The following is a 26,016-nucleotide window of genomic DNA, read 5'->3' as shown; positions in this document are numbered from 1 at the left end:
AACCATAGACTTAATATATACTTGTTTAAACTAAGGTGCAACCTCGGTGCGACCATTGAGGTACCATAGACTGGAGAGACTCTTATATCGGTGTATAAGCACAATAGACATAACTACCAGTAGTTCGACTGCAAAGAAACGGACAGGTTTCAATATCTGTCAAATTCGTCGGGTTTCACTAGGACTATGAATGGATTGTCCCTCGCGCTGGGTGTTATAATTTATTTTTAAATATTCAAAATAAATATTTCAAAATTGGATTCTGCCAATTTTAATCGCATGTGCCAAAACACAAACAACAATACGACCAAAGAGGAACACGTCCAGCGAATATGTCATAGTTCTAAATGGTTCTAAATTCGTAGGTAACAAGTTATCAACCCTAGCGACAATTTTCGTCATAATACGTCAAATTTAATAATTTCAACATCAGTTCTAAGTCGGTATACTCTATCATTCTGTCTACTCTGGTATAAGCGTCAAAAATTGTAATGTTATGTCCTACTTACTAGGACATAACAAAGGAGTCGGTCTGCATATTTCATGTAATAAAAGTGTCAATAAAGGTTTTTAGTGAACATTTAATGCTAGATATTGTTGAGTTTTGTGGTTCCGCTAAATAATAAACCATAATAATGGTCAAAGAATGCCTCAAACACGTGGATATAACATTTAATACGTAAGTTTTGAAGAACGTTTTTTGGGCTTTTCAATCGGTATTTTTGTAAGCTAAAAAGATAATTTATAAGTTTATTAATCGCTTATTCGTGCTATTTAAGGTATTAGTGCTAAAAATGTCACATCAAGTAATAATTTGGCTATAAAAATTGCATAGCTTTTTACGTGTTTACGGATTCTCATCACTTGAACTATAGTTAATCGATATCATGAACTAATTGACTTTCTTTCCTGTATCATAATGTGCTTAAATAAACGCACACTACTTGTATGAAAATAAGCACAAAATGGCCACGCGATGACGGGCTAAGACTACATCTATAGCTATGGGTGCGACAAGGCTCTAATTAAAATATGAACGTGGGCGGGGGCGCTGTTGATAAAGGAGAACTGTCAAAAATGGCGTTTTTGTATGATGGCAGCGTTAGTTCCTTTTTTCGCCACGTTCATTTAAAGCCTTGTCATCTGTAACGACAAAACTCAATAAAACAGTGCGTTTCGTTATCGCATTTTTGGTTTCAATTTCAAACATCTTTTTTTTTTCAATTATCAAAAGTAACGTAAAAGTAACATCTGTAGTCATGTCACATGAATGTAACATGCAAGCAATGTGTACTTATACAGATCTGTTACGTCCATACTATTTTCCGGCTTAAATCTCTTCCGAACAATTTTCAAATTCAAAATTGCAAACATTGACAAATTTGACAGATAAATGAAACAAAAGATACGAAAAACCATTTACAGAAAAGAGAAATTTATATTTTTAAACGTCGAATCGTATCGCAGTCTCTTTCTTCGCCTGAGCTATGACGAAAATTCGATTTTTCCAGATTGTTCGAAAAAATAATTGAAAATGTAAATAACCGAGGTATTTATTGCAATCAAGACATGTGGTAAGAGATTCCAAGTGTTTTGTTTTCTTTTGAGTCATAATTGGTACATTTTCGAAACACGCAAGACGTCATTTTCAATTTATTTAGGTAAGACAAGACGCGGCACGTTCGTGACTGCGCTCAATGCAGACTAAATAACAGACGGCTCAATTGGGCTGTATTTAAATCTTCACAACGCGTGCGGTAGTAACATATTATCTGCTTTGAGTTTTTCATCATTGCATGCAAGGGTCAAAAGTAACGTAAAATGTTACAAAAGTAACATTCTGGCAACGCTGCAAATGACAACTGTGTCGGCTGGCAAGAGTCTCGTGTGAGAGCCGCTTTTTTTTTTTTTTTTTTAATCTTGTTCCCCCGTACGTAATACAGGATAATTCCTACCGCTTTCTATTTGTTACATGTTCGTATTTTTAATAAGTTATACATGGCTTTTTACATTAACTATATTACTATTTTTATATACTATAATTTACATTATTTTTTATATTGCTTTTGTTTTATACATTGCTTTAACATTAAGTATTTGCATTCGACATTTTCTTCATTCACGGTTTTTTAGTATAAACAATAATTTTTCTTCATTATACTTTACTTTTCCATTTTCATCACAATTTTTACATTAACTATTTAACATTCACAATATTTGTAAGTTCTAATATTTTTACACATTGTTTATTTTATACATTTCACAATCCTTTACATTTATTTTACATTCAGTTTGGACAAAGTGGACAATTATCAAAAATATTTTTTTGATTATAGTTTGAGTCGACGCACAATTTCTTAAACTTCTTGAAATAAGTGCGTTTTTCTATAAAAATAATTAGTTTATAAAATATCACAATTTTTATTAGGGGTGGTGACTAAATTTTGTCCATTTAGTTCTTCGATAACTAATATACAAGATACACAGTCCGCGGCAAAAAACGACCTCACTAAAAGAGCACCAAACGCAACATTCTGGTGGACTTTCGATTTAGTAGTGCTCGAACGCTCCGCTGGGAAACATGTCCCAGTGCTCGTTCAACAATTGTAAAAATCATACGTTTAAAACGCAAAAAAAGGATGGAATTTCATATTTCCGGTAAGTATTAATTTTATCCATACTAATATTATAAATGCGAAAGTATCTCTGTCTGTCTGTCTGTCTGTCTGTCTGTCTCGCTTTCACGCCAAAACTACTGAACTGATTGCAATGAAATTTTGTACGCAGTTATTCTAGAGTCTGAGAAAGGACATAGGCTTTTTGATGTGGGAAAATATCTTATTTCCATGAAAATATCGATGAAAATGAATTCGCATTACGCGTGGCCAGCGCTCATCCCGGGGGTCCTAGGTTCGAGTCCCGCAGGCGGAACAAAAAGTTTTAAATGTTCCTGGGTCTTGGATGTGTAGTAAAATAAAATTTCAAAAATCTTAAATATATTTTATGTAAAATATTATAAAAAATCCAGGAATATATCGATGCAATGAACATTTTAGTTCTAATACGATTCAACAGATGGCGTTTTATTTTTTACTTCATTGTAACATAGAACTAATCATACTTATTAGTTATTATGTTTTTGTTTATAGTTTTTAATACGTTAGAATATTATGTTTGATAATATTATCACTTGGTATAATAATAATCAATCTATCTTATCTTATAGAACTCCTACTGCATTTCTAATATATGTGACAAGTTGACGACAGAAGGCGCTCTAAAATAAAGGAGTTCAAGTGTATCGTGTTGACCTATATTCCATCCAGAATATATATCAATGCAATCAACATTTTAATTCTAATATATGAAAACAGATGACGTTTTATTTTTTACTTAAATATATTTTATGTATAATATTATAAAAAATCCAGAAATATATCGATGCAATGAACATTTTAGTTCTAATACGATTCAACAGATGGCGTTTTATTTTTTACTTCATTGTAACATAGAACTAATCATACTTATTAGTTACTAGCTGTTGCCCGCGACTTCGTCCACGTGGACTTCAGTTTATAAAGCGCGATGTCAACAAAATTGGTGTCAAAAGCTTTTATAAAAAAACCCTGGTACCCCTTAAATTAATACAGCTGTCCAGTGTGCACACAATAGGTATTTCATTTTTTTATATTAAACTTTATATTTTATGCCAAATTTTAAAGCATATTTAGCCCCCAATTACACAACTTTACCCATATACTATTTATCATTGATAGGTTTAAGGTTACGTCACTGCACAGATAAAGTACTGAGTTATTTAATACCGTAGAATAGATATAACAATCGAAAAAAATCGAAACTTAAATGTAAGATCAAAGATGATACCACCTCTTATAGAAAGACTTTTGAGCAAGCGTCAGCGCGATGTAGAAGACGCACGGCGCCATCTATTATGCATTTTTGGAACTAACTTAATTTGAACAAATTTACGCATTTTCACCCCCTGACAACCCTTTTTTCCAGTAAAAAAGTAGCCTATGTCCTTTCTCAGGCTTTAGACTATCTGTATACAAAATTTCATTACAATCGGTTCGGTAGTTTTGGCGTTTGGCGTGAAAGCGAGACTGACAGACAGACAGAGATACTTTCGCATTTATAATATTAGTATAGATTATGTGCACACTGCACAGCTGTTTTTGGGTATTTTGATTAATTAAGGGCCGCGCTACACCGGAATGGCAGCGGCGAGGCGAGCACTTTCAGCGCTGCCATTCCGGTGTAGCGCGGCCCTAAGAGGGGTACCACTTACCAGGTTTTTAAAAAGTTTTTAAATTTGACACAAATTTTGTTGACACCGCGCGCTATAAACTAAAGTCCACGCGGACGAAGTCGCGGGCAACAGCTAGTCCTAATATATTTCATACAATTGTATTATAAATATTGGTATTTCGTTAAGAAATCAACAAAAAACAGTTTTAAAATTAAGTTGTAAATAAATCAACACGAGGTATAAACCATCTCAATTGCGAATACTCATACTAAAGATACTTATCGTAGTTTATCATGCCCACTTGAAATGTTCGGTTTATACACTGTGTTTCTGTTCCATTTGGTGGAGTCGCTACTAATTATTATTTATTTTATTGAGGAATATATTTTTTTAGGTTTCCTCGAGATCCAGTTAGATGTGGAGATTGGATATCAGTTATAGCACGGCAAAGATGCGAACAATTTTTCAAGCCGACTTTAGCGAGCGTTGTATGTTCTAAGCATTTATATTCAATGTATACACGTATATTTTAGTTAACTATAAAATTAAACATATTAGAACAACATAATATTACAAGAAAAAATAATTACTCCACACTTTATACATTAAACTTTGGAAAAATTAAAAAATAAACTATTAAAATTATTACAATCAACAAAATATGTTGAACAGTTCCAGTGATGCCAGATTGGGAGGAATCCCCCCAAATAGCACCCCCAAATAGCATTTGCTTGTAATGTAATGTTACAGAGTCCAGCATTACATCAGTGAAGGGGGAAAACCGAGCATTACAATGCGCGCCTTATAATAAACTATATGTATTATCTTGATACAACTTGTACGAGTAACATAAATGCTACGTGCTATGCATAAATGCCACATGCATAAATGCATAAATGCTACATAAATGCTACGTAAAAAAAATAATTGCATCTTAGCATCTCATCTAAACCGAAACTGATTAATTTTTATATTTTTGCATTCTTTATCGTTAGGTCTGTATAGATCCACAATAATTTTTGTTAGGTAGGGTTTTTTAATAAATATTTTATTAAATTGTGCAAAAAAATAATAATTGCATCTTAGCATCTCATCTAAATTCTAAACCGAAACTGATTAATTTTATATTTTTGCATTCTTTATCGTTAGGTCTGTATAGGGCCAGGATACTCCAGGCTGTATCTCAAAAACCGCTATAGCTAGACTTCTGAAATTTTCACAGATTGTGTATGTCTGTTGCTGCTATAACAACAAATACTAAAAACAAAATATTAAATAAAATTAAAAATAAAGGGTGGCTCCCATACAACAGTAATTTTTTTGTTTTTTTTTTTGCTCTATCTCAGTAATGGTAGCAAGTAGGCACTTGAAATTTTCACAAAATCCTCAATTATATGTGTACTTTAATAATTATTAATAAAATTAAAATTAAATAAATATTTAAGGAGGGCTCCCATACGAAAAACACATTTTTTGCCTACTTTCGCGGTACGGAACCCTTAGTGCGCGAGTCCGACTCGCACTTAGCCGATTATTTATAAACGTGGTACCAAATTTGGATGGAAAAAATCTTGAAAATCGGTCCACAAACGGCGAAGTGATCGTTGAACATACAACAAAAAGAAAAACTTAAGAGGTGTTAAGGGAAAAAAATTATTTCTTATGTTCAAAAACCTGTATACAAATTATACACAAAAAAATAATATTTAAAAAAACGCCATCTATTGACGCCCAGGAATACTAACAACGCGTCGCTGTTTATTTAAAAAAAAGCGCCATCTAGTTAACGCACAGGGATACTTACTATCAAAACCCTCTGCCCCTAACATGCAGATACTAATAAAAAAATAGTGGAAAATGTGGAAAAAACGGGGGAAATTATATGAAAGGGCTTATTTGAACGCGCTAATCTCAGGAACTACTGGTCCGATTTTAAAAAAATCTGTTAGTTTGAGATAGCCCATTTATTGAAGAAGGTTATAAGCTATATTTTATCACGCTAAGACTAATAAGAGCTAAGAAATAGAGGAAAGTGTGGAAAAAACGGGGGGAAATTATTTGAAAGGGCTTATTTGAACGCGCTAATCTCAGGAACTACTGGTCCGATTTGGAAAATTCTTTCAGTGTTAGATAGCCTATTTATCGAGGAAGGCCATAGGCTATATTTTATTATTCTACGACTAATAGAAGAAATAGAGGAAACTACTGGAGCAATTTCTATGTTATTTGGCAAACATGAAGAATAGACCACGTTAAGGGACATAGGCAATTTTTGCGGATAAATGTACGGTCGCGTGAAATTCCTAAATTACGCAAGCGAAGCCGCGCGGAACATCTATATAATTATAATAAAGTCGTAGGAAAGTCAATGCTGTACATTGAATATTTTTGTACAATAAATAATACTTGGGACGTGATCTACTATACTAACGCGGACGATGTCGCGGGCAACAGCTAGTTATAAGTACTTTTAAAGCTAGAAAAATAATGAACTATAGTCAAAATGCATTAAATATAATGTTCTATTAATAATAATAGGTAACGTTGGTACCGTTAACAGAGACGTAAACATAGTAAAGTAACAGATTTAAGTAACGCGTTTTGTAAATAAATTATTGACATTATCTAAGTTGATAACCTTATCTCTAGTACGACTTATTTTAGGTGTTAAAATTACACAATGCGCGCAAGCAGTTGGTATTTTATGAAAGTTTTTAAGTTCTAAATTCCATTGATTCATACGTGAAGTTCTTAAATTTAAAAAGAGAGACAATTATAATAATTATTACTATCGTCAACATGGTTAAAAATTACCAACGGTCTAGCAGTACCTACTACAATGTTGAATATCAATACACTTCAGTTCAAAACAAAAATAATGGTGAGTTTACATAATTAAGCTTATTTATTATTAATTTAGATAAATCCATTGAAATACAGTACAGTTTCAACTTATAGATAGTAATAATTCAAGCTTTATTAAGTTATTTTAGGTTATAGCCAGGGAGCCCTAGAACAATTTTTTATTACTATCAAGCTAATTTTTAACTACATTTTTTTATTACTACTTAAAAGCTAATTTCATTTTGATAAGACGAACATTTTTATTTGCGAAAAATCTCGATATATAGTGATAGCTAACAGGGATAGAAAGGATTTCATACTTTGAATTGATGGTCCTAAAATATGGACTGTTTTATTTGTAGAACAATGTTACTCATCTATATAATTTGCATAAAAGCATTGGTGTGTCATCCCACATCGGACTAGTTTTGAGTAATCGGTGTTTTAAGTTTTTTTGGAATAATCTTTATTTTCTGCTTATTTTAAGCAAAAAAAATGTGCGGTATCTTTTTTTTTGTTGAAATGCGTAGATTATGATTATGAAAAAACATTTTAATTTTACATTAAGTTTTAAAATAATCCTTGAAGTCCAAGGAGGGTTTTAAAGTGACACGAAGTTCACCGGGACAGCTAGTAAATAATAATTAAGTATATGACTATTAATCTATCAATATACAAAAAATCTGCTCGTCGGGGTTCCGTTATAGGGTTCTGTAATCAATAAAACTTGGTTGACTACTCACATAATATTGCGAAATATTATTGACCGTCTAGGGTTGATACTTGATATTGAACTGATATTGAACATCGCGCGCCTTCATAGCCCAGTCAAGTTAGAATTTGAGGTTGCATAAATTCGTAGTAATCTGAAAATCGGTAAAATTGTTAAGAGGAGTCCACACCGCCCTTTTTTCCATACAAACGTTGTCCCCTGTTTCCTCCCTGGATAATGCTAGTAGAGTTATCATTTTTTTCCTGAATATCTACGGCCACTAATACGATGTCCCTATGTTTTCTTTTTTTTCATAATTTAATTATTAAATAAGATATGAACGTTCTAAAACCCAAAAAAATGGCCAGATTTTCCGCTGTGTTCAAACGTCCAGAAAACAGATTTGGCTAGATTATACAAAAAAAGCAAATTAAAGATTAAAAAAAGGCTTGAGCTGTGTTCCTATGCTCAAGCCTTTTTTTAATCTTTAATGAAAAAAGTACTTAAACCGGTTAAGTTTTGGAGAAGGAATCAGGGGACAACGAATCGTTGATTTTCTGGATTTTCTGCAGTTGTCTCTATCGCCTTCTGCAGTATAGGCTTGAGGTAAGGGAGACAGCTATAGATATTACGTGCTTTTTTTTCATTTCTCTAGCCCCTGGTGTATCCTCTTAAAAACATGATTAAAAATTAAATTTGAAAGTTCCCTGTGATTCCCTTATGTGGAAAAAAAAAGACGGGAGTGCCAGCAGAAGTGAAAACTTGATTATTAACGTTGTGCATTATCTTACTTACAATCGATTAAATTTTTAAACCATTTTTTATGAAAATCGATTATTAAAAAAAACGTTTTTTTTTTAAATTAATCGAAACCCTTACAATGGATTTAAAAATATCGACAATCGAAAAGAAACAATCGATTGTTCGATTAATCGATTTCGATGTTACAACACTATTCTCCAACCGTCTTACGGTTTTTCGATCAGCACGAGAATCTGACGCGAGTTTCACAGTTTTTACCCATCCCACAAAAGTGCTCAACGCCGCTAAAGAAGTTTTCGCTTCAAAAAAACACCCAAACAATTTATGAATCGTTACAATATTTCAAAAACAGTGACTCGCAGGGAACAAATATTTTGTAGATAATTTTATGACCGATGATATTATATGAAAAACTCAAAGCAGCAATTTTACTACCGCGCGCGTTGTGAAGATTCAAATACGGCCCAATTGGGTCGTCTGTTGTTTAGTCTGCATCGAGCGCAGTCACGAACGTGCCACGTCTTGTCTTACATAAAATAAATGGAAAATGCCGTCGTGTGTGTACCAATTATGACTCGAAAGAAAACAAAACACATGGAATCTCTTACCTTCTTACAGTCTTGTATGTGTCGTAGGATGATTTGATAAATCGAATTATCGCGAAAATTCTAGGGACTTCGCGAAAACACGGATTATACAATGGTGATTACATTTTTCAATCTTGCTGACAAAATGTAGTGTTTTCGCGAAAACGCGAGTCGTCTTAGTAAGATTGCGAAACGAATCATTAGTTATTATCGAAAAAAAAACACTGATTGGTTGATTTAAGCGTCCCACAACAACATCTTCTCTGATTGATTGAAGACTTGACGTTTTAAATGTCAATTCATTGTCACGCATTGTTTTGTTTGTGGAGGTTTTTGTAATCGAGTCAGCAGTATTTGATATTTAAATTTTAATGTTTGGAATTGCCGTTAGACTTCCGGACTTGATAAATAGTTAGTGCCAAAAGTTATCTAAAAGTGTGTCTGTAATTACAAAATGACTGATACAATTGAAATTAGTGCTGAAAGTTCAACAGAAGAAACTAATTCTGAGGTTGTGGTTGATATGAGAAAAAGGTTAGGTAAATAAAAAGTAAAGTTCTTATGAAGAGGCATTGTCATTCATACCTTACCCTTTATAATTCAATGGTGTAATACTTCAAAGATACATAGGAAAAGATAGTAACCAATTAGAATAAGAGTTGGCCAGTAAGCAAAACTCAAGCCAATCAGCGTTAAGAATGTGCAATGTTACTAAAGCAACTCGCGTTTTCCCAAAAAACCTAACTTTTTTTAGTAAAATTGAAAAATATAAACAGCATTTTCTAATTATCCGTGTTTTCGCGAAGTCCCTAGAATTTTCGCGATAATTCGATTTATCAAATAATCCTACGACATATGCAATAAATAGGTACCTCGATTATTTACATTTTCAATTATTTTTTCAAACAATCTGGAAAAATTTGAGTTTTCGTCATAGCTCAGGCGAAGAAAGAGAAGCGATATGGTTTTGACGCAAAAACGATAAGGATGGTTGCGCTGCAGCATCTAAGAGTAGTTAGTGCATACTCGCCACATGACTGTTAGATCATGACTTAAATGCCTACAATTGCAGTTTATTTGTATTCTATTTTAAACGCTATGCTATATCATATGCAACGTGTATGCAACTGTACTGCACTGTTTTTTAGGTTAGAAATACTGTTTCTTTTTTAGGTTAGGTAAGAAAATGTACAAAAAATTTCAAAGAGAAAGAAAAGGAACAAATTAAATCTTTTTGAAATTCCTTCAATTTCAAACAAAATACGTATTTTATGTAGTATATTCCATTATTAATTATTTCGATGTTAAAATTTTCAATAAATAAAATTATCTCTTACATAAGTTATTCCATTTCTTACCTACTAATACTTTTGTATCAAGTGTCTACTCTACGGCTATTTATGTTACTCTCTACTCACAAGAAACTTTGCAGTTCGACGTTTAAAAATAGAATTGTCTCTTTTATGTAAATGGCATTTCGTATCTTTTGTTTCACTTATCTGTCATATCTGTCAATGTTTGCAATTTTGAATTTCCTACCTACAATTTTGTTTCAGGCATTTTTATGAAAAACCGTTTTGCTAAAAATCGTGAAAAACTACTTTACTACAGGCAATTATGTTCTACTTAGACAGATCTGTTACGTCCATACTATTTTCCGGCTTAAATCTCTTCCGAACAATTTCCAAATTCAAAATTGCAAACATTGACAAATTTGACAGATAAGTGAAACAAAAGATACGAAAAACCATTTACATAAAAGAGACAGTTCTATTTTTAAACATCGAATCGTATCGCTGTCTCTTTCTTCGCCTGAGCTATGACGAAAATTGTTCGAAAAAATAATTGAAAATGTAAATAACCGAGGTATTTATTGCAATCAAGACGTGTGGTAAGAGATTCCAAGTGTTTTGTTTTCTTTTGAGTCATAATTGGTACATTTTCGAAACATGCACGACGTCATTTTCAATTTATTTAGGTAAGACAAGACGCGGCACGTTCGTGACTGCGCTCAATGCAGACTAAATAACAGACGGCCCAATTGGGCCGTATTTAAATCTTCACAACGCGCGCGGTAGTAACATATCTGCTTTGAGTATTTCATCATTGCCTACAGGGGAACTATGGGAGACTTTCAAATATCATTTGTCTAACTTGACTGTCAATAAAATTAAAGCGTGATAATATTGACAATATAATTGCTCGTCTAGGCGGCCGGTAAAAAAGGAACCAATATTTAAAAAACATAAAAAACATAACATAATATTATATAAGATTCTTGGCCAGGACCCTATGACTGTGTCAAACAATATACCTAATAAATCCAATATAATATATGATAATATATTATATTGGATTTATATAATTTATATAATATCCCCCATATTAGATTATCATTGAGTCAATGATATTGGATAATGTAATCCCACCTAAAACATTTTCATGTAAAAATGTTGCCAAGATGAGAACATAATAATATTATAGTTCGTCGTGTCAAAAAGTAGTGAGATCTCATGTAGAGCCAAGTTTCTAACCTTACATACTCAGCCCTAAATCGAAAAACCTTAATTTTACACTAAAGCGCGGCAAAATATTTGATAATAATATTATAATGTGTCAGCCGCGGGCACGAGAAAAATCTAAAAACTCTACACATTAGTTAAAATTATAATGTGTCAGCCGCGGGCACGAGAAAAATCTAAAAACTCTACACATTAGTTAAAATCGGTGGCCTGGCCATTTATCATTAGTTACGGTATATTATTAAGTTCAAAGCCCTGACGAATAACAAAATGGCCAAGACACCGATTTTGACTAATGTGTAGAGTTTTTAGATTTTTCTCGTGCCCGCGGTTGACACATTATAATATTATTATCAAATATTTTGCCACGCTTTAGTGTAAAATTAAGGTTTTTCGATTTAGGGCTGAGTATGTAAGGTTAGAAACTTGGCTCTACATGAGATCTCACTACTTTTTGACACGACGAACTATAATATTATTATGTTCTCATCTTGGCAACATTTATACATGAAAATGTTTTTGGTGGGATTTCATTTCTTTTTGTAAGCTGGTTTACGTTGTTTTTTCTTTTAGTTCATTTTTTAGGGTTCCGTACCCATAGGGTAAAAACGGGAGCCTATTACTTAGACTTCGATGTCTGTCAGACTGTCTGTCGCCAGGCTGTATCTCAAGAACCGCTATAGCTAGACTTCTAAAATTTTCACAGATTGTGTATTTCTGGTGCCGCTATAACAACAAATACTAAAAACAAAATAAAGGGGGACTCCTAAACATTAAGACACATGAAATTTTCACAAAATCCTCAATTATATACGTACTTTAATATTTGATAATAAAATTGAAATAAAATAAATAATTAAGGGGGGCTCCCAAACAAAAACACATTTTTTTTCCCCTCCTTTCGCTCTATTACAGTTTACAGTACGGAACCCTTCGTGCGCGAGTCCGACTCGCACTTGGCTGATTTTTTTTTGGGTGTATTTCTTTTAGGTTTCCGTACCCAGAGGGTAAAAACGGGACCCTATTACTGAGACTTCGATGTCTGTCCGCTGTCCGTCTGTCCGTCTGTCTGTATGTCTATCTGTCTATATGTCTATCTGTCTCTAGGATGCATCCCAAGAACGGTAGAACTAGAGAGTTGAAATTTTCATCGATTATGTATTTCTGGTGCCGCTATAACAACAAATACTAAAAATAAAATAAAATTAATATTAACGGGGGGTTCCCATACAACAAACGTGATTTTTTTGGCCTTTTTTGCTCTATATCAATAATGGCATCAGGTACGTACTTGAATTTTTCTCAAAGTCCTTAGTTATATGTCTACTTTAATATTTAATAATAATATTAAAATAAAATAAAAAATCAAGGGGGGCTCCCATACAAAAAACACAAATTTTTGCCTAATTTTGCTCTATAATGGTACGGATAAAGGTTAAGTTGGGTTTGATAATTTTTTTGTTGTTTTAGTACTAATATCATGTTAGATACCAAATTTCTGCTTTCTAAGACTTCAGGAAGTACCCTAACAGTTTTGATGATCGGTGAGTCAGTGACCAAATTGTGGGTTTTTGGACACCTTTAAAATCTAAATTATAATAGCTACAATATTCAAACTTTGCGCATTTAATAACTATACCCATGTCACTATATCCTAAAAATTTCAACTATCTGGCATTATGCAAACCAAAGTTACGAGGGTTAAAAAAGACGACGAAACGTTTCGAGAAAAGGTAGGTAGTGCCCTTGCGCGCTTCGCTTGGCTCATCTTGGCGGGGGCACTCCCGTGCCCCCAGATATAGACATATGATTCATTTCTGCCTTGGTCATAGATTTTTGACATTTGCTGAGAGATTGGATCCAATGCGATCATAGAAATAGGTGTTACCAGTTATTTAATATAAAAAAAAGTTTTTAATTTCTTGTTCGTTAATATGTTTCAAATAATGTAATGTAATGTAATTATTTTTCTAATTATATACTTGGATAATCTTGCTGAAATAACAAAAAACAAGCCATATTTAAAATGGCGATGTCTTTTGACAAATCGAATTCTCTGAGATCTAGTAACCCTGACGTCAATACCTGTCAGCGTTAGCGCTCTCCATTGGCTATTGAAACCACATATGACGTAAAATAGGATCAATGAAATATGATAATTTAATTTGCAGATATGATCAAATGATCATAATATATATTGGATCCTATATATGATCATAGAAATGATCACATATAAATGATAATGTAATACCCCCCTAATTGTATTTATTTATGGTGTCCAAACTCAAATGTCACGAACATTCACTACGGTTCGACAAGGCTTTATTTGAACGTGGCGAGAAAAGTGACTAAACGGCAAACGCTTCTATCATAGAAAAACGTCATTTTTGGTATGTGCTTGACAGACAGTCCTTTACCAACAGCGCTCCTGTCAATGTCACCCACGTTCAAATAGAGAGAATTGTCGAACTATACCGTACCTAGTCAGTTTTTTTTTGTTGCTTTGACAGAACTGGAGCCATTATGAAGACGTCTGCGGGGCTAAAATGGTCACATTTAGCAATTCCTCTCAATCAATTCAGCAAATGAATTGTCAAAACTGTCAAACTGACAAATGTCAAATCAGTACAAAATTACAGAAATGAATTGCAAGCAGAGTTGCATTTTGCGTTTTTTGAAAAATGAATCATATTGTGATTCATATCATGATTCTTCAAAGCGATCATTTTAGCCCCGCTGGCTTCACCGCTTGGTCACAATTTAATTTTAACAAGTTAATTAGGACAAGTGGAATCAGAAGTTTCTAATTAGTCTTCTTTTTAGGATCCTCATTAGAACCTCTAAATTTAGTCAAATGGAATAAGCGCTCATTACGTAGTAATGAGGGATTTTCATTTATATTTTCTAATTTTAATTTTAACAATTTTAACTAGATGGCGTAAGGATAGACACTTCTAGATTTTCTATTGGTTCCTCACCGCTCTGAAATTATCTGCAGGTTGGCATCACTGGCTACATATGGGTTGTGTTTCCAAAAAATATCAGTGTACTGTCAAGTGTGATATAAATCAAAATATCTTAAACCTAAGCGATCATTGGCCTAAGCGATTAGGCCAGTACACTGGTAATAGTTTAGGAACACGCTGACATAATAAAAACTAGTGTCCGACCGAAACTGATTTTTCAGCCAAAACCGAAACCGAAACCGAACTTTCGGCCTTACTCTTAGTTTCGGCCGAAACCGAAACCGAAATTTGGTAAAACATTCAAAATTACGATAATTTACTGAAATTTATTGATTTTTAACATAAATTACAATTTTTTAAACTAAAGAAAAAGTACCACATTGAATTTTTTACTTTTTGTGACATTTCTTTCCATAAATATTATTATTCTTATACTCGAATAACTTTTTGTACTATATTCCGTTTTTTATACAATTCCAAGTAGATGCGTTTCGTCTCATTCACAGCAAATTTTTTTAATAAAATAAGGGGGCAAACGAGCAAACGGGTCACCTGATGGAAAGCAACTTCCGTCGCCCATGGACACTCGCAGCTTCAGAAGAGCTGCAGGTGCGTTGCCGGCCTTTTAAAGGGGGAATAGGGTAATAGGGGAGGGTAGGAATGGGAAGGGAAGGGAATAGGGAAGGGTAGGGAAGGGAATAGGGGAGGGTAGGGAAGGGAATAGGGTAGGGAATTGGGCCTCCGGTAAACTCACTCACTCGGCGAAACACAGCGCAAGCGCTGTTTCACGCCGGTTTTCTGTGAGAACGTGGTATTTCTCCGGTCGAGCCGGCCCATTCGTGCCGAAGCATGGCTCTCCAACGTAAAGTGTATGACAGATCGAAAAACATAGGCGAAAAAATTGTTAAGTTGTCAGTTTTCACAGATATGCGTTTGGTTAGCTTATTTATCGTTTCTTGATATTTGTTACTAAAACAACGTGACAAGGCTCAAAGATGATAAAAACGTATAAAAATCATCAATCAAACGTATAACGTAAACTTAGATTCATTAATCGCGATTAAATGAAGAATGTAAAATCTATTTGAAACAAAACGAGATTCACGTTGCCGTCGCGTTCATTGTTCAATGAGAACTTAGTTCTAAAACGTTTAAGTGTGATTGGTGAAATTCCCCTTAATGTATTATAACAAAGGATTACCCTAAGAAACAAGAGCAGAAGTTATTTGAAGTCATTTTATTTAGGTGCAATTCACCTAAGAAATAGAACGCGCTTAGTGTACACTAAATTGGTTCTACACTTATAAACGCTTTTATAGCACCAAATTGCATTTCACTAACATAAAGTTCACAACAAATCCAAATTTTATCTTCAGAACGTCCAATGTTGCAAGGTTAAACTTCAGTGTACTAACGTGTAGTGTTATGGCGAATCGAAAATCATAGACGAAAAAAATGATGCGTTTGGGTAGTTTATATATCGTTTCTTGCTTTTTTATTGATCCCCGTAGGAACGCGTTTAATGAGAACTAAGTTTTATAAAACGAAGTTTTGCGATTGGTGAAATCCTCCCTTAGATATACTACTGAACGACGTACTATTGAAAAAAAAATCAATAATTACAGTATATTATTTTAATGGGAGACATGGACACGACCGCGGTCAAAGTTCAATACGAAATGACTAAGCAAACTTGCAGTTGACGTCACATTTATTGGGCCGCAATATATATTGCGGCCCTCAGTAATAGTACGCAATATTATAAGATATCTTAGTCTTTAATCTCACAGTCAAACAAAATTCTTAAGTAAATAAAGTTCACACACAATATAATCAATTTATCATAGCATTTACTAAATCGTTTGTTTGGGAAACATTGTTAAAATAGCACGTAATTTAAATAAAATAGCCAACAGTTATATATATTAAATAAGCCTGCTTTTATCGTAGAAATAAAATTCAATAATATAATTTCGATAAAAATAAGTTAAGACAATTTAATAAAAATAAAACGAAGTGCTAATTTTTGATTTGGGACCAATCTGGAATACATAATCTCAAAACATGATTAAATAGATGGCGAACTGAGCCAGGGCCTCGCTGCCAAGCAAGCTCGAGTTAACTGCGAAGTTTACCGAACGATGCATGAGTTTCGGTTTCGGTTTCGGCCGAAACCGAAACTAAGGCCGAAACTAGATTTTTTGGCCGAAACTGGCCGAAACCGAAACCGAAAGTTCGGTCGGTCACTAATAAAAACTCATTGAGGTACTATATACTGGAGAGAGCCTTATATCGGTGTATAAGCGTCAAAAGCGTGTAATGTTATGTCCTACTTACTAGGACATAACAAAGAAGTCGGTCTGCATATTTCATGTAATAAAAGTATTAATAAAGGTTTTTATTGAACATTTAATGCTAGGTATTTTTGAGTTTTGTGGTTCCGCTAAATAATAAACCATAAGAATGGTCAAAGAATGCCTCAAACACGTGGATTTAACATTAAATACGTATGTTTTGAACAACGTTTTTTGGGCTTTTCAATTGGTATTTTTGTATGCTAAAAAGATAATTTATACGTTAATTAATCCCTTATTCGTGCTATATAAGGCATTAGTGCTGAAAATTTCAAATCAATTATTAATTTGGCTATAAACATTGCATAGCTTTTTACGTGTGTTTACGGATTCTCATCACTTGAACTGTAGTTAATCAATATCATGAAATATTTGACTTTCTTTCCTGTATCATAATGTGCTTCGAAATAATCGACAAAAAGAAATATTCAAGAAAATAAACGCACACTACTTGTATGAAAATAAGCACAAAATGGCCACGCGATGACGGGCTAAGACTACATCTATACTATAATACTTTATCTATGTAAAAACTTGTCAAACTGAAACTTGACAACTGAAAGAGTTTTGGCGGGCATGTCACTTTCAAACTTCTTCTACTTTTTATTGTTGGTGTGGTTTTAATTATTTTTTCCCAAATTGTGGTTTTTGGATTTTTGATATTCATTATTGGTAAAATATTAGCCATTAAATATCAGTTAACTTGCACAAGTGCAGATAAGATGTTGTCAAAACCAAAATGTATAATTCCTGTGACATTTGGTGTGAATATCGGTAATATTTCTTCCGTGAATTTTAGCTAAAACATCGTTATAATAATTTTATTATCCTATTCATTGGAATATTATTGCGTCTTTTTCAAGTTGAAATATATCAAGTTTTACATTATTTTGCCCAGTTTTGTAGCAATTATTGATGGTATTCCCTGGTATTACCGATAGTTGTCTACCCATACGCCATCTAGTTACTAAAATGGAAACTGTTTGACAATCAAATTAAAAATATAGGAAAATTCCTCATTAACGATATTATTAGACTTACTACCAATACTACAGTCTGTCAAGAAAGTGAAGAAATTAAAAAGTGGCAACATCGTAGTGTCATCCCTTTTTTTCTTGATTGATTTGAAAGGAATGACACTACGATGTTGCCACTTTTTAATTATCGATTTCGTACTGACATTTCAGTGGTGCCGGCGATTTAAGATGGCCGCCCTTTTTTATTGATTTGATTTCGATTCAACAGAGTCAATTTCTATTGACATAGGTTCCGTTTAATGCATCGGACTTTTTTTAAATGTTTTCGTAACAATAATTTTCTAATCCTATTTCACAGTTAATAATATAATTTTATATTAATAAGTTAGCATTTAGCAACTTTTCATTTTTATTCATTTACAATAATTATAGGAAACATTTGTTTTTGTAGATGGAATATAATTTATTACATTTTGATTTTTTTTTGTTTTTTTTGTAAAAAAAATCCGTAGCAAGGAATATGAGAACTGTCACCCATATCATCTTAACTCATTGACTTTTATAGTTGGACTCGGCATAATGGTCTCTACCAAATCAAAATAATGTGGCCGGTCCGCCATTTTATGTTCCGGTTCTCCGAGGTACATAAACTGTCAAAGTGTCGTATTATAGGGATGTCGAAATTGGAAGAAAATATCGATATATCGATACATCGATATTTGAAAAAATATCAATATCGGTCTCGATATATCGCGAAAAAAATTTCGTCAAATTTTCGACCAATTTGCTTTTTTTTAAATTAATTTATAGTCCGTCAAAAAAGTGAAGAAATTAAAAAAAATTGTCCTTGGATCGGTATGTTTATATTTTTACTAAAATTTTTGTTATTTTACCGATGGCTTGACTTCGTATGTGCTAATTTAGTTAATAATTAGACAATAAATAAGATTTGTGATAGAATAGAATATAACATGGCTTGATTTAAATACTTAAAACAAAATAAATTAAATATTTAAGGGAGCCCCAAAATAAACGTGATTTTTTTGCTATTTTTTGCTTGATATCAATAATGGCAAAAGGTAGACACTTGAAATGTTCACAAAATACTCAGTTGTATACATACTTTAATAATAATAAGAATTGATGGTAAAATTAAAATAAACTAAACTCTTCGTGCGCGAGTACAACTCGTATTTGTCCGATTTTTTGGTAATTTTTGCCCGATATTAATAATGGCAACTTAAATAATAATTAATAAACTTAAAATAAATTAAATAGTTTTATTAAAATTAAGGAGGCCCCTATACAGGGTGCAATTAAACCTTGCTGCCAAATTTTGATATATTGATCGTTGTTGAAAATGAAAATACACGTATTTTTTCTTTTATAACCACTCAGTACTAAAATGTTGAGAAATAGCTTCCGAAAGTTATCCTAAAAAACACTACAATTAATGGACACGATGCATTGCCCGCGCGTGACGTGCCCCCGCACGCGCGTCTCCACCCGCGTCACCCTCTCTCATTCCCCCGCGCCGCGAGTGACGGTTCTGCAACGATTTTAAATGGGATAAAATATGTCATTGAAAAAAAAAATAACACCCAAATTTTTTTGGTAAAATGGACTCTCCTAATAAGACCTAAGCCCTGTAAAAAATTTGGCAGGAAGGTTTAATTGCACCCTGTATAAAAAAAACCCTATTTGCCTATTTTGTCTCTATGTACTATAATACATAGAGACAAAATAGGCAAAAATGATTTTTTATATAATATAAAAAAAAAAACATTTTTGATATCAATATTATATAACAGGACGCTCACTTATAACATCTTAGTTTATCGATATCCTCGACAAATATCAACCGAGTGTCCCATTACTCGGTTGGGACAACATGGCGGTCTATAGTGATCCTACATCACTATAGACCGCCATGATTAGTTCTTGGCAACATGGCGCCGGCCACACTTTTTTGTAGTTATGTCACTTCCATCTGTTTCCTTATTCATTGTCTTAACTATAGAACTAGACCTACGGTACCTACTACGTAATGAGCGCTTATGGATGTATAATATGTCGTAGGATGATATGGTAAATCCAATTTTCGCGAAAATTCTAGGGTTTTTGCGAAAACACGGATAATTAGATAATGTTGATTACATTTTTCAATCTTACTGACAAAAGGTAGTGTTTTTTCGAAATGCGAGTCGCATTAGTACGATTGCGAAACGAATCGTTAGTTATTATCGAAAAAAAATACTTATTGGTCGCTTTAAGCGCCTCACAACAACATCTGCTCTGATTGGTTGGAGACTTGACGTTTTAAATGTCAATTCATTGTCACTTGTCACGCGTTGTTTTGTTTGTGGTTGTTTTTGTAAGCGAGCTAGCAGTTTTTGGTATTTAATGTGTTTAAAATTGCAGTTGGACTTGAAAATTAGTGCGAAAAGTTATCTAAAAGTCTCTGTAAATACAAAATGACTGATACATGTGAAATTAGTACTGAAAGTTTAACAGAACCAGAAACTAATTCTGAGTTTTTGTGTCAATTTATATTATAACATAATATAAATTGACTTTAATACAGATTTAGCAGTTCCCACTACAAATAAAAGGTTGAAACCATCTGGCAACACTGATTTAGTCATTCAGGCGCCACCATAGAGTATACATTATAGCAAGCTATAGAGTGCTTCTAACAAGGTATGAACTGTAAGCACGAGTGTGAAAATATTTTCCTATAAGCGTCAAACGATGGCGCATGGAACATCACTAGACTTGCGTTATACGTTACTGTAAGCACGAGTGTGAACATATTTTCCTATAAGCGTCAAACGATGGCGCATGGAACATCACTAGACTTGCGTTATACGTTTGAGTATCTATAGAACTTCTGCTTACGATCGGCACAACGGGGAACGAGCGATGCGCGCGCTCTATAGCTTGCTAATGTATACTCTAAGGGCGCCACATTTTTTCCGATTTAGGATCCTAGCTAGAACTTCCTAAATAGGACAAGTAGAATAAGCGCGTGGAATAAGCGCTTCTGTTAAACCACAGATCGAATAATTATTATTCTGATCTGTGGCTTTGATCTGTGGTTTAGCAGCTGTCGCCTGTCAGAATAAACCAAAGAGAAAGAACTATCAAAGAACAAACAACATCAATGAATAATAATCAATACAAATGTTCCGAATCCGATGGGCCGGACAAGAATTTTATTATAATTATACCTTGTCATTATTATTGTTATTTATGAAATTAACCAACTTTGATTGATGAATAACGAGCGTGCTATCAAAAATACAAACAATCCACGTCATAGTCGATGTTCGTAACGAAGTAATAAAATGTAAAAGGACGTTAATCTCGTCTCATTTTAGTGATTTGTTGTACCTGGTAATTATTATAATAATAATTAAATATACAAAGTAAAACCTGTTTTGCCTAGTTGTCGAACACAAAATTTGATGCAGATAATCCTTTTATGTATTTGCAGATGGCGAGAAAATGCGAGGCACACAAAGAGTTATTACTTTTTGTCTGCTCACAACGGTCTTACCAGCGATATTAATTATATCACCTTTATATTTACGCAATATAAAATATGCTGATGTTATGTATAAAGTGTCGGATTCGGATGTAATACAAATTCATAAAGGCCAGTCATCCATATTTTGTGCAAAACATTCCTTAAAAATGAATTCTACTTTTAACGCATTCCAAATGAAAGGCAGGCCTGTATTATCAAAGAAGAGAAGACATGTTACATTAAGAAAGTCTATGACATTACCTGATGACACACTTGAATACTGGGGTTTTTACCTCTTTGCTGGTGCTGTTGTAGAATTAAAAGCCTGCTCTCGATATGAAGGCTCCAAAATCATGGTTGTCACAGGAGACAAAGTATTTAATACATGTGGAATATTAGAAGGCGGTAAGAACAAGAAAGACTCACTACTAGTTGAGAAAGATGGCCATGTTTCTGTGACTCTTCAAAATCCTAAAAATGAAACAGAGAATTTTGAAACATTAAGTGATGACAACAATGATGCCAATGAGGACATAGCTCCTATTCCTGGTGATCAAAGACAAAAAAGAGGTACTGAATTTTTACCTTTACACAATCCTAATACTATATTAGATGCTGGTGTGAATCATGGAGGCAATGCACAAAATAATGCAACCATTGAAATGGATAAATCCGTGTCCAGCTTTGAAAATAGTTTACATGAATGTTATCAGGATAATATCCTGATGAACAATGCTTTCCCATATTCTATACAATGCAACAATACACAATATTTAGAAACTACAACCACTCTTAAAGTTGTTCATGAAGTATCTACAGATGGCTACTACTATTATATATTTTACAGTGACAATGACTTTGTTAATAATGATGTGCATGTAATTTTTGATATATACAAACCTACATTTCAATACTCAAATATTACTGATACAAAAATGTGTTTAAATAAGACAGAGTGTGAATTTGATGTTAATATGTTTAGTGAAGAGTTAGTTATTGTTGAGGTGCCTACTACAGATGGAATTAAAAATGATGATAACAATATACTTATGTCGGTTTGTCACCCTCGAATGTCTGTTTACATATTCTTCCCAGTGTCAATGATTCTCTTTATTTTGCTGTTTGCATTTTTATGATATTTGTATGTAATTTTAGTATACTCATTATTTATAAGAATTAATTTTACTAAGAGTATAATACTGTTACACTAAACTAATAAGACTGTGATGATTATTGCTTTATGTGGAGTATAAAATTGTGATAGTTTGTTATTAATTTAGGCTTGTTAATAAGTTTAGTACTTTATGTTTTAAATGTTATATAAATATATTTTGCATTAAAGCAAGTGCAACTTTTTTATTAAAAACAAAATTAAAGTATATGTTGTCTGTTGATAAGATAAAAGAAGTAGGTACGGTACCTATAATATTATCCATGGTCATGGGCGTACCGAGGGCAGCTGCCCTCCCCCCCTTGATCATGTTGACGTCGCTACTAAGTATATTATCTAGTACTTTTATGGGGGGCAACATGATCCAGGGGGGGCAGCTGCTCCCCCACCCCCCCGTGATCATGTTGACTTCCCTACTAACCCCCTTACTAATAAACACTGTATAAGCTTTCAATAGTTATACAGTGCTTTGTCTTCTTCAATCCAATTAAAAATGTTACTTGTGTGACAGGAACAAAACACTGTATAACTATTCAAAGCTTATACAATGTTTATTAGTAAGGGCGTAACGGCCGTTCCCAATATTTGACCTATCTCTGGTTCTGCCAATGATATTCTATGTTACGGTTCTGCCCTACTAGAGATAGGAATAGCTCACCTTAGACATTAGCATAATATTAGAAGTTTATGGACATTAAAGACTATATTTTATGTCAATTCAATGTTAGCTGCGATCGGTTGTATGTCAAACCAGAGATAGATTGAATATTGGGAACGGCCGTAAGTGTATTATGTAGTACTTTTATGTATAAAAATTAAGAAAACGAATTTTTGCCAATTTTTTGCAATACTTACAATATTTTTACAACTAAAAAAATATTAATTTTTTATTCTATATAAACACCTAGCTTATGAAAAAATCTGATTTGACCCCCCCGGCTCAGAACTTGGCTAATTTGCCCCCCCCGGCCCATAACCTGGGTGCGCCCATGATTATGGTCATAAATGCTTTTTCATTGATTCCTGTCAGGTATAATAATTACTTAGACTGAATTGCACCAACTAACTTTAACTTTGTCTACAGTGCAAAATGTCAAATCTTTGGGTAAAGTTAAAAATGGACGCCATCAAGACGCCATATTTAACTATAACCATAGAGCTCGACAAGGTTTTAAGTGCATGTGGCGAAAAAAGGAACTAACGCTGTCATCATACAAAAACCGCAATTATTGACAGTTCTCCTTTACCAGCAGCGCCCCCACCCACGCGCATGTATAACCTTGTTGGATCAGCTGTCATCTGTCAATTTCTCCGGGCAAAGTTAAGGGTAAAGTTAAAGTTAAATTTACCTTAACTATAACTTTAACTTTACCCACGCCTCTGGAGCAAAGTTAAAGTTAAATTTACCTTAACTATAACCATAACTTTAACTTTACTCACGCCTCTGGTGCAACCCAGTCTTATTATATTTATCTCAAATAATTATTGTGCTACACCTACATATTGTTTTAATGACAACAGTTTCCAATGAGTATTGCAAAAACGATGCTAAAACTGCATCTGCAGATTTTTGATGAATTAATTTTTCGCAGGAAGTAAACCTACTTGATGTGGCATAAAACATTGTTATTACATAATGCCTATGGTGCAATTGTTATTACTTATAACAAAATATTGAAGAAAACATAATTTTTATTTAACCAAATATTGTGAAGCCGGCTATAAACATTACGCCAACGTATTGACCTAGCCGCCAGAGTATTTGACCAACGTTTGGTACTACTAATATATATTCTGTGCCAACATGTAAAGCACGGAATATATAACACTAAAGGAAGGGCCATAGCAAGTAAGTTTCATTGATTATTTTTCCGACCCAAATATCGACCAATAGAATTGCACCATTCGACGTCACGTGGTACAACCTACATGGTATTATACTGATAATTTTTTGAAAATTTTCTCTGGTAGTTGCTATATATAAAAGACAAACACGTCAAACTGACAGGTTGAATTCAATTGTGTCTCATGGTGCAATTATATTGGCCGACATTTGGGACGGAAAAATAATCCCCCGAATACCACACGAGCTTCAAAATTATCTGGCATTTCCCTCAAGGTTCCCTGCAAACAAATAAAGTCGTCAAGTTTTTCAGGTTAAAAAATCACGAGCGCGAAGCGACGACGAATCCTTCATTTGTTTGCAACGAACCTATCGGGAAATATCCGATAATTTTGAAGCTCTTGTGGTATTATAAGTGAAAATGCTGTCGCCAAACTCAACAGTAACATTTTACGCACACAAAAGAAATAACCAATCGCAAAGAGATTTCTTTTTTAATTACAATGTCGAAAAAACAACCCTAACCCTTTTGAAATAAAGAAGAATTTAAATTTAGCAATACCGGCTCTGACTACCGAGTTCAGTTATTCAACGCTAGATGGCGCTTGACAGCTAAATATGATAAGACTTGAAGTTGTACGCAATTTTACACCTTACGTCAAGTAACGTAAGGTTTAAATCTGTACTCACGAATTTCCTTTTGCGTGCGAGTTAAGTTATGTCACAATAGACATAACTACCAGTACCTACTTCGACTGCAAAGAAACGGACAGCTTTCAATAACTGTCAAATTCGTCGGGTTTCACTAGGGTTATAAATGGAATGTGCCTCGCGCTGGCTGATATAATTTATTTTTAAATATTTAAAATAAAGATTCCAAAATTGGATTCCGACAATTTTAATAGCATGTGCCAAAACACAAAGAACAATACGACCAAAGAGGAACACGTCCATCGAATATGTCATATTTTTAAATTCGTAGGTAACAAGTTAACAACCCTAGCGACGATTTTCGTCATAATACGTCAAATTTAAAAATTTCAACATCAGTTCTAAGTCGGCATACTCTATCATTCTGTCTACTCTGGTTATGTCCAGCTGGACATAACTATGGCACGCGGGCCACGCCCATATGCCCTTTGTAGTGTTATATATTCCGTGGTGTAAAGACTCAGCCGCGCCACACCGGAATGGCAGCGGCGCGGCGTCCGGCGAGCACTTTCAGTGTCATATCATTTTAAACTCTATCTTCATTATTGTAATACATAGTATTACAAATTACAATACGTCTAGTCGCCGCGTCAGACGCGGCGTTGTTGTTTGCATCTAGCGTCTAGTCGCCTAGTATGCGCCTACATTAACAAAGTCCATGGGACCAGTCCGTTTGTCCGTGGGAGAGCCATGCTTCGGCACGAATGGGCCGGCTCGACCGGAGAAATACCACGGCCTCAAAGAAAACCGACGTGAAACAGCGCTTGC

General features: G+C 33.7%; 1 protein-coding gene across 2 annotated transcripts; it reads left to right on the top strand.

Moving 5' to 3' along the window:
• The first annotated feature begins 6,930 nt into the window (after positions 1–6,930).
• Positions 6,931–22,859, top strand: LOC121729135. 2 transcript variants are annotated; one of them, XM_042117535.1, is made up of 2 exons: positions 6,931–7,151; positions 21,491–22,859. In XM_042117535.1, the coding sequence occupies exons 1-2, from the start codon at positions 7,070–7,072 to the stop codon at positions 22,657–22,659; spliced, it is 1,251 nt and encodes a 416-aa protein (XP_041973469.1). In that variant the 5' UTR covers positions 6,931–7,069; the 3' UTR covers positions 22,660–22,859. The 2 variants fall into 2 exon arrangements, with proteins under 2 accessions (XP_041973469.1, XP_041973476.1); XM_042117542.1 differs by lacking the exon at positions 6,931–7,151 and adding an exon at positions 21,157–21,390 and having other exon boundaries at positions 21,491–22,858.
• The last annotated feature ends 3,157 nt before the right edge of the window (positions 22,860–26,016 follow it).

The sequence above is a fragment of the Aricia agestis genome, chromosome 1 (genome assembly GCF_905147365.1).
Source record: "Aricia agestis chromosome 1, ilAriAges1.1, whole genome shotgun sequence".
Lineage (NCBI taxonomy): Eukaryota > Metazoa > Arthropoda > Insecta > Lepidoptera > Lycaenidae > Aricia > Aricia agestis.
This window is presented reverse-complemented; position numbering and strand designations above follow the sequence as displayed.